This window comes from Pyxicephalus adspersus, chromosome 6, assembly GCF_032062135.1.
Source record: "Pyxicephalus adspersus chromosome 6, UCB_Pads_2.0, whole genome shotgun sequence".
Classification (NCBI taxonomy): domain Eukaryota; kingdom Metazoa; phylum Chordata; class Amphibia; order Anura; family Pyxicephalidae; genus Pyxicephalus; species Pyxicephalus adspersus.
The window spans coordinates 57,401,385-57,412,277 of record NC_092863.1 but is presented as its reverse complement, the minus strand read 5'-3'; the positions used below and the strand labels follow the sequence as shown (position 1 = coordinate 57,412,277).

The window sequence follows — 10,893 nt, the reverse complement described above, 5'->3', positions numbered from 1 at the left end:
GGATAAAGGATTAGGATCATTCGATATATTCCCATGTATCTGTATTTCTTCAATATATGATAAAGTGCAGTGAAAATAGTTTAAAACATTACTGTATACCTGTGTGCTGTACAAAATAGCAGAAAGCTTGCATTGCAAAAAAAAAGTAAGTATTTCTTACTAATGAAAACCTAGAAAATAAAGAAATATGTTTCCAGTACTGGCACAAAGCCTGATCTGTCCTGCAAACAAATGATATGTTAGGAAATGCTATAAGATGTGCACATTGCTGGGAGTGGTTAATATGTATTGGTTGGCACAGTTGTAGTACCCTGTATATATTAGAGTGAATATTTGCATGGCATGCTGTGTGCCCTCCCTATGTAGAGTCAGGTAGAACACGGCAGGCATAGGGACCCATGGGATTGGAGTGACTCTGTGTCTGTTGTAATTTGTGTTGCAGGCTTCCTGGATTTAGAACTACACCGGGGATTGTGCTGAGAAGAACCGTGCCCGGCTATAGAGGACACCCACACCTGCCAGCTGCCAGCCTCTGGATGATCCTCCTGGCCAGGGAAGTGGCATCTACCCTGCTGGACTGACCTGGGCATACTTGTGCCCGGTGTCCCGTGTGTGCTCCCAGATCTGAGGATACCCTGTGTGGGCACAGTATGGGGTTGGCACAGTCTCGGTCTGCAGTCACCCAGGAACTGATGGAGAAGACTGGCTGTAAGTAGACCTCCTGGGATGGAGAGAAGTGACTGGCATGTGCCCACAAGCTGGTACCCCATCACTTTCCCTGGCATCTCAGTATGGGTTAGAGTTGTTATATTGTTACATGATCCATGTGTAAGATAACATACAGTGTTTGTAAATAATACCAAGGAACATTTTATGGTTGCTTGTCTATCTTCTGATGGCCAATGTTGTGTAGTTCATGCATACAGTACTGTGCTTCACTAACAATGCATGGAAATTATTTCCATAGATATTTACTAATCTGGGTGAATATAAAGTACCATTCATTTTATGCCTACACCTACCACATATTATAATAAACCTTGGGTTTCACCCCATGAGGAAACAAGAGTTTGATGCCCCTATTCCTGGGTTACAAATGTCCAAATCACACAGGTTGTGCAGCCTATAGACTGGCTTATATATAGGATGGCATGACAGGTACATGTGTAGAGCTGGCATTACAGGGCTGGCAGTGCCCCCTTCATAGTGCAACCTAAAGGTCAGCCCTGGATCTTACTATTCTTTTTTTAAGATGAATAAAACTAGGTAGAAGGACCCTTTTCTGTGTGGCTGTAGTTTCCAAACATATTTAGCAATAGAAAGTACAGTGTTTTGTTTACCCATTTTAAAGATTTGGAAAAAGATTTCCCAGGAATGAGCATCACAATAACACATTAAAATGTTTAAAAACTAAGTGATGTTCCTGTATAGAGCAATACATAGGACACCATTGTAAATTTTCTTTACAAAATTCTAGTTGCCTGGCAGACATGCAGATGGGGGTGGGGGTTGTCAATATTTTCTCTGATCAATAACAAGTATACAGATAAAGAGCTCAGCTTTGCTGACTGTCTGATATTTCTGGATGCTCATCTCAAAGAGTTTAAGCAGCAGTCAGGCAGCTTGCATGTTTAGAAGAATTTTAACAATGCCCCCCCATTTCCTCCAATATATTATATTTTCCGTGAGCACATATTTTGAGTTTTTTAAAGTAATTTTTAATGTGAATTGAATTGTTTTCAATAGTCAGCTGATTTATAGACTGACATTATGAGGCAGAGCAGTAAAGCACAGCCTTGGCAGAAATAAGTAGACTTGTATGTATGTTAGGCAGTACTCTCTTGTGCTGGATTTCTCCTATAGGAATAATAATGTTCAGTGGAGAAAATCCATTCTGTCTCCTTAATTATTATATAAGGTCAGATTTTTTATAGACATGATGATATAATATACTAGCATACAAAATACAATATGAAATGTAAACAGGTAAATAAATAAAGATGTTACATGTCCATAGATATGTATCCCTAGTAGATCTAGTAAAACAGAATAACTCCAAAAAACCAAAATAAACTTTTCTGACCTGTGAAGACAATTGGATATTTCCTCAAATGAATGCACCACTATGTTTTATGAATAAATATAAGTAGCCATTTATTTGGTATGTATTTAGAAATATCTCCAGTGTTCTTTTAATAGTATACTATGCAATCTGCTACAAACTTTACAGGGGGTAAGCATTATTTTTGTGACCTCTATACTTTTCTAAACATGAAAAGTGCTTTCATGTCCTTTATTGTGACCTTCAAGTGATCTGCTTTCCCTAAATTCCTTTATGGGCTATTTATATAGTTTTACAAGGGGATCTTATCCTTCTAAATCTCCCTTCTCAAGGGTGATTACATTCAGTTAATTCATTCATAGAAAAGTTCATAATTCCTAAATCAGTTTGCAACATTTTCAGGCCATCCTTTTTTTAAACTCGTGTCTAAACTTGAAATACGTGTTTGAGAAGAGTACAAAAACTTGTTACTTTGCTTGTGTTACCTGAGCTCAATCCTATATTACACCCATGTAACTATTTACTTGGTGTTTGGTAATTGTTTCTTTGTGTTTTCTGAGACTGTTTGGATATAACTATTTTTGTACTTTTTGAAACATACAGGACAACCTGTAGATGCTTGTGCCCCCCACCCACCTACCCATCACTATTCTTCAAGCCTGCCATCCATCTCACCCATCCCAGATCACATGCTAATTTGTGCATTAATATATAATTAAAAAATATGTAATTACCCATTGGCATAAAATTTTAAGGCTCTTACTGCAGTGCTTTCCCAGTCCTGTCACCTGCAGAAAATCCAGCACTGCATGTCTACTGAAGAAAATGGCAGCCAGCATCATTGCCATCATTCAGTCCACCTTCTGTGGGCACAGATTGGACACATACTTGGAGATATATCCTTACACCAGCCTGAGTATGCAGAAGAATAGCCATTATGTAGGGCCACTCTCTGAAGTTTTCTGGACCCTGCCAGTGCTGGTGAAAAAAAATCAGCAGTGTCAATTAACTGGACTGAAGACTACATATGTATTTCAATTTTTTTTTACTAAAAACATAATGGCACTATTCTTTACTGGCAATGATTTCATTTTAGTTTATGTTCCACATTAATTGAATTTAATATATTGGGATTGGGATGGATGTTTATCACCATCCATATAGGAACAACCACTTGTTTGATTGTTTTATGTTCCGCATGTTCCCTCTGTCTCCCCAATATGTTGTATTCTTGCTTTTGGTTCATATGTGCAGGAATTTGCATTTGTCCATAGGTATCTTATTTGCCAAGTTGCTGCCAGTCAACTATTGTAGTGGAGGTCAGAAATGTGGAAATATCTTGTGTGAGTTGTGTTCTACTATGCAGCTGTGTGTCATCTGCTAACATAGAAACAATTTAATCCCACACAAAGTCCGTTATATACAAAGTATTACTCTTGTACCAGGTGTTTCATGTAAATAAAGTTGGAATTAAAGACACGGAAGTTATATTGCTACTGTGATACTTTGTGACTGGAAAAAGTATACATTCCTTCTTATTTGTAGCACTTCTAATTTAATCTTGTTTCCATTTATTTTACTTTTCAGTCTTTTTTTCCTATTTTTCCTGTGCGTTAACCCTTTGCTATGTCAATACAGGGCAAAGCAACAATTTCATTGTATTTCTGGCTTCCACTGGTGTGTATCCTTCTTTATTCACCCTCATTGCTTTATTCACCATGGAGTCAAAGTGAGCTTACAATCTAAGAGACACATTCTGTACTGTTGGGGGATGGGGGAGAAAGTGACTCACTCCCTTTCCCTAATAAAACAGATGTGTTAAACTATGTCTATTAAGAGCATGCTGTGATGGATAACAAATTGGAATTTTCAAAAATCCTGAATTTACTTGATACACTTGCAGCTAAAACATGTACAACAACATGTATGCAAAAATTCAAAATCATTAATTAGATTTACTATTTTTTGAAATGCAATTTACTACTCTTCACTAAAGCCTAAATACAGCAGTCAATCTAGTCTTTAGCTCTTGCTCTTTCAAAGGCATGAAAGTAGCACAACATCTCTAGTGTAAAATAGCAATCTGTTACTTTCAGCTAATTACCTTTTTATGGTATGCATAAAGATAGATTTATTTTAGTTCATAGAACTTTTCATGAGCAGCAGTGTGTGCTTGTTCAGTATTGCTTTGAATTTGAGGTGTCTTGAGCATATCATTAGGCTTTGTGAGGTGCAGTATAAATTGGTGTCATTCTCATGCAATATGGTATATCTTCTGTATTCCAACTTTATTTTACTTTTACAACAAAAATACAACTTTTTAAAAAAAAGATGAAGTGAGAAAATACAACAAAAAACACATAAAATCTCAGGAAATAGAATGATATAGAACTTATAAGATATTGTCAATCCAAAAAAAATCAAAACCAGAAGAATTAACTCCAAATGGGTATCATCCTATTTGGAGAAAGTATAGGGTAAACAGCCAGGCCCCTATCCTTCAGTTAAAGTGAAAATTAAATACAAGTGAGAAAAAGTGAGATTAACTAAGTCAAGTTATTCAGGGAAATAGGGAAACAAAAGATAACCATCAAAACATAGGGGAAAGGATGGGACAGGTATCCACCCAGGAGGAGCCAGCAAAAATCTGGAACAAAAATACAATATAATCAAAAAAGCATTGGGCACTCAGCTGGCCCCATAAAGGTCAGCTAAATGGTGTAATTCTCCACATATATTAAAAAAGATCATGCATGTTGCATGCCAGATAGCCTTCCCACCCTTTCTATGACTATGGAAAATGTAGTAGATCCCCAATGTCTAGGGATACCTGTTCTAGCAGCTGAATGGTAGTAACCCCTTCCTGGCCAAGACACAGTCTCTGGAGAACAGATAATAGCCAACACTCAGGTTTAATAGGGATGGAGATGTTCATTATCCTGTTATATAGTTTAAAAATTGAAGTCCAAAAAGCAGTAAATCACAACACATCATCACCAAATGTGAAGTACTGTGTCTCCATCCCACTCTTCTAGCAGAGGTGCAAGCTAATTCTATGGGGGCACCTATACCAACAAGATCAAACTTTCAACAGGCCAACTAGCTTCATGAGTAAGCAAGAAAATGTTTTGTAAGTCTTCTAAGGAAAATTAATTCCCAGTTCATGTTCCCACACGCCCTGATAATAAGGGGAATGACAAAACATCTAATGAAAGAGTATCGAGCAAGTTTCAGATATAAGGTGTGAGGGAGGGGAGACAATTACCAGTCTTTATATTTTTAAAATTATGACATTGAAGCCTACAGTGTTAGTAATTATACTGGTGTTGAATCTTACTCGGGTATAGAAGTTCATGGAAAAAGTAATTTCCCCCTAAATTAGCCAGATATGTGAATGCAGGTATTCTTGATTTGTCATTATTTGATATCATTTTTGGTTGCTGAAATCCTTGTTCATACACTGCCTGCTGATATTTTTTATCTATACATTTGAAATGGTTTTGAATTGTTATCGTTGTACTTCAATGTACTCCTGTTTTAAATGTCACTTTCATTGTGGAAGGGAAAATGCTCGCTTGGAAGATGGAATAGGCAATACAAATTGGCTGAACAAAAAGAAAACACTGGCAATGCATCCAACATTAATTGCTTGGTTGAATTTAGAGGTATTGGTACCTGCTGCAATATGTTGTCTTATGGCTTATTTCTTTAATGAAAGAAGTTTTAATTACATGTTATAACTGCAATAATTAACACTTATGGCTCTATATAAACAAGGGAATCTGACATTCACTCAAATTCCCTGGTGGGAATTATTACTGCTATTGAAACATGTTTGGGTAATGTTTGAGAGAATGTCTGATTCCCTGTTTTATATATAGAGAGCCCATAGATGTCTATTTATAACGAATAGAATCCCCCTATTATTGTATACCGATACTGATTGAATGTTGTTTGAATTTAGCAGTGCATGACAATTCATGTTTGTATTTGGAATCGACTATATTGTATGTAAGCTATAGTGTTATGAAAACAGGAAGCTTGGGTAATACCAACATGTGAGACGTAACCTCCATGACTGAAAGAACTGAATTACACAAGCTCACAATGTGATGTGAAATCAGAGTAAGACATTTGAGTACAAAAAAGGAGTCAGCACAACTCGATCGGAATTTAGTTTTAAATAACTGTGCAAAAAACAAAAAGTAAAAATTCAAACTTCCTTCTTTTTCTTCCCTTTCCTCTAAAGTATATGGGAATATTATCAGTTCTGTCATTACAGTCTCTTAACATATTAAATATTTATTTATATATATTATATTATTATATATAATAATATTATTTAGAGTGTGTCCATGTAATATTTCAGTGTAATGGATGGCTTGGCTAATGTATGTGAAAGTACTTCTTATAAATACAATTCAATAACAATAATATTATAATAAATTTAATAATAATATTAATAAGGTCCAAACGTTCATTGACCCTCTAGGTATGGGGTTATCTGCTGCATGCCAGGTTATTTGGGCCAGTGGTCCTCTAGCAGTAGGCGGGGCATGGCATTATTGCAATTTGGTGACAGAACTGGAATGAATTGGACAGCTTTTGAAACACCTCTCTTTTATGTTGTTGCTTAAACCAAATCTGAACTTTTTGCCTTCATATAGTCATCTGAAGTTTTTGGTCTGGAGCAACCACTGATGCACCTGCCAGGCACTTTACAAACAATTGGATCAATGAAGCTGGTCCTGCCAATTTCTTTTCTTCTTCTGTGCCTTCGGGCTGGTGAGAGACAAAGACAACTTTATGATTGGTTGATGGAGTAAACATCACTTCAAATATCCAATCATGTGTAAAGCAAATTTCAGTTTATTTTTTTCACCTGTACAGTATTGGATAATACTTAAGGTGTGTTTGTGGTGGTAATATATCAAAATTGTGTTAGAAAATACAGTAAAGTGCCTACCATCATAATTACATAGACCATTTAGAAGTAAAGACAGAGAATTGAGCAGGGTTTTTGGCACAAACAATGTATTCATAAACATATATACAATATGTATAATATAGTATATCAAAATAAAAAAGAAAGGGCCACTGAACAGACTAGTAGTCAGAAAAGGTGATTAGAGCATTAAGATTGCTCAATACAGTACATAGTAGTCAATGGTTGAATTGAACCACAATATTTGGTATATAGCATTGGATAATAAAGTACATCTTTACTCTGGGATGTGTTTATTTGTCCTAGTGGTTGAACTTGATAAACTTTTGTCTTTTTTCAACCTGACCTGATATGATAAAACTCTTTTGTTGGTAAATCTTTCTTACTATCTCTTGGCCCCATGGTTGTTTTTTTTGTGCTGACCTGCCAAAATTGTAATTTTTTAAGTCAATCTTTTGGAAGTGATGCCCTTGTTCCTCCATATTGCCTACGCCATTGTTGCCACTAATGTCTAACATTAACTATAACCCGTAATCTGAAACACAGTACAGATTTGTGTACAATAAACATAGTCAGAAAGAAATCTGGTGTCTTTAAAAATTCTTAAACAATCATTTCAGCTGTTTTTTAGCTTTGGGATTGACTTTCATAGTTCAAGTCTCTCCACTCCCCACCCTAATTTCTTTGAATAGAATTGTGTTGGCTCAAGATGTCTTTACTCATTTCACCTTTCAATTTTATTCTCTAATGGCTTTTTTTTTGGCGGTATCGGCTCGCGCGCGCGGCGCGCACCACCGCCAATATATTAAAAAAAATTAGCATTATATTTGGTAAATTAGTGGCTAAAAAAAGAACAAATATTTACATTTCTTCTAATGTGCATTAGAGGAAGAAGCATGATGCACCATACACAAATAAAGTAGAACAATAGCAAAGGGATTGTTAATGTTGTAAAACATAAAGGAACTATATCCATGTATCCATATACATTTATACCGATACTAACAATGCTTGATGGAGATCTACTTTAAACAGAATTTAAAAAAGAAACTTCAAAGAACTTTTGTAAGTAATATGAGTGACCAAATTAGAACTTGGAACTTGGTTTGTATAAGTAGAAAAGTCCTGAGCAACTGGTGTCTGTTAAAAAAACGATGCCGTCCTTGTAAGTTTTAGCACCTTGGTCAGATCACATCCAGGCAGCATGATTACATTACATATTTATGTGACAGACCTTGCAGATTGTTTGGGATTATAGAACGCCATGTGTTTCCTATAAAAAGCCTGCAGTAATACAGTAAAAAGGTTGATGATAGGTTGTCAATTATTTAAACCGTAAACAATAGAGTTGGGGGAGTTGGTGCAAATGAAGGCTGATCATGGTGCGGAAATAAAATAGCCCTGAGGCAAGGAATGTTGGGAAACTAGTTTATAGCTGAAAACATGTACTGTCAATTTAGAATTCCTTCCCGTGTTCCCAGCCCTGCAGTATAAGCTGGACTACTTAAAAGATCAGTCATTGCAGGTTACTCACAAGTGACCTTTGAGTGGTCATTAATTGACCGGTTGGAATCAATGCCATTTTTTCCCTTGTGTTTTGCTGTTTCTTTAGTTTAGAGTGTTGACATTTTCAAACAACTTTTCTAGGTATAAAATGTCTTACAAAGGAGCTGATGGGGAATAACAGTTGAATTCTAATTGGCAACATTCTACATTTGTTTGGTTTTTTTTTGCTGAGTGATGGTTTCACCTAGTATATATGTCCAATCCTAATATAGACGGAAAGAAATCATTATTTGGGGTTCAATCTGTATGATTCAAATCAATTGAATTATCATATAAAATGTAGCTAAAGTGAGTATATTAGTAAAATAAAATGGGTAACATTGAAAGTTCACTTTAGATATTTGTAATTCAAGATACCTGACATCAGATACAGCTGAAAAATAAATGTAGTTTCTTATAATGGATTGTTTGGTATTATCTATCTATTTGTTACCATTCCAAATCACTGTACACATTTCTGTTTTTCGGAAAGCCATTATTGTTTTTACTGATGGCACTCCAGATAATTCTGCAAGCAGCCACTTCCTGGCATTTTTCAGCCAATGAATAATCAATACATCAACCCCAGCCAAGTAATTTCCTTCAAAATATTTATCCACATAAAAAGCAAATAGGCATATTTGTGTCGTTAGACAATCTTGTTCTGTCTTGTATATAGAGATATGAAAAAGACATCTGAGAATAGCTAGCAACTTCTGGTTTCTAAAGTGTTTTTTTCATTTGTGTAAAATAGGTATTTAGAAATGTTTCAACCCTTTTGTATTGCAGCCATTGTTGTACAGGTATAGACATAATAGAATATTCAAACTACAGAAATAAGAATGTCTGAAAAGCTGTTATATACAGTATGTCTGATGCTAATGATCTATCTATATTACAGTGTGAATAGCACATGAAGAAAGATGGCTGTCTGGCTTTCATTACCAGCATTATTATTATTACATTATTATTATTATTATTATTATTATGTCCCAGTCATGTTCAGTAGATATTCACTTCTTTAATGGTTAATACGTACTATTATTGGGTTCTTCTCAACCCCAAGTCCCTCATTTTATATTGTAGTGTTTTTCTATATATTTTCTTTATTATTTATTATCTATCTATATATTATATCTATATCTATATTTATCTATATATTATTTATTATTTATCTTCTTAGCAATCTATAGTACCTCTGGTGGGATTCAAGTACAGCATCAACAGGCACAAATGAACAATACTAACAATCACATTAAATCCTGTATACAAATTGACACAAATAATGGCTGCAATATATAGAACAGTGTAGTTTTCTGTCAGACAACCAATGGTGGATTTTTATCAGCTTGCAGAGCTAAAGTGGGACCTGGGGATGGAGAAATCTTAGTTCATTCTTTTTATCATCTCTCTGTTAAATGGAAGGTATAAGTACCTGTAACCTGATGCATTATATGCTATATGAGTTCATTTGTTAGCTGAAAAGTCCTGCGATAAGAAGGGGAAGCCTTTGCCCCCCCCCCCCCCAGTATGAAATTACATTATTTAATAGTGGTATTACAGTTATGTCAGCCAAAATGGAAAGACATATTGAAGTGACATATTGTGGTATAGTGGTCACTATTTACTGAACCTGTTCGAAAGAAAACAATAAACTAGCTGACTGGTTGGGTTTTCAGTTGGTACTTTTTCCATTAGGTTCTGTTCTCAGCATTGGAATTAGGAATGGTGGGGGTAGGTATACCTGCAACAACTAATAAGGTGGTGCTGAGTAGACAAAGCCTGAAAAAATGGCAGTATAAGCTATTCACTAGATATACAATATATAAAAACGTTGTTCTGACAATCTGCTGAAAATATGTCTATTTATATTTGTGTGATGGGTGATCCTCTTTTACATTCACCAGAAAGCTGCTTCTTTTTTTTTTTGGGTAGCATATGTTGAAGATGTCATTAGAAAACACCAGACAGAAACATGTTTTTTTTGCCAAAAATCTTTTTCTTCTATGTCTTCTTTAAAGTGTAAAACAGCTTACAACAAACTCAGAGTAGCTATAGTTAGCAGATGTACTGATCAGCTTTTGTATTCCGTAAAATGTCTCTATTTTGTCTACCTGCTACAGCCCCGTCTTACAGCTCTAAGCTGTGAACCCATTTATAATTTGTTTTCAGCAGAAAAAATATTTTCAAGGCCTCTATCTTTTTTCATGATATTGTTTAGTAGAATCATAATCTGACAAGAGGTACAAGCATTATCTCTGTCACTGCTAGAAAGAGAGATATTTTCCATGTCCCAGGGTCATTCTAGCAAGGTTACTGAAAGAGCTGCAGCTGAAGGTAA

The 10,893-nt window shown here is 35.4% G+C and overlaps 1 protein-coding gene across 1 annotated transcript in view; it reads left to right on the top strand.

Moving 5' to 3' along the window:
- The first annotated feature begins 373 nt into the window (after positions 1–373).
- The window catches only part of TESC (tescalcin), a 39,270-nt gene continuing 28,750 nt past the window's right edge, over positions 374–10,893 (top strand). Inside the window, exon 1 of the mRNA XM_072415941.1 lies at positions 374–708. Within this exon, the coding sequence (XP_072272042.1) occupies positions 651–708 (58 nt within the window). The 5' untranslated portion in view covers positions 374–650. The remainder of the gene's footprint in view (positions 709–10,893) is intronic.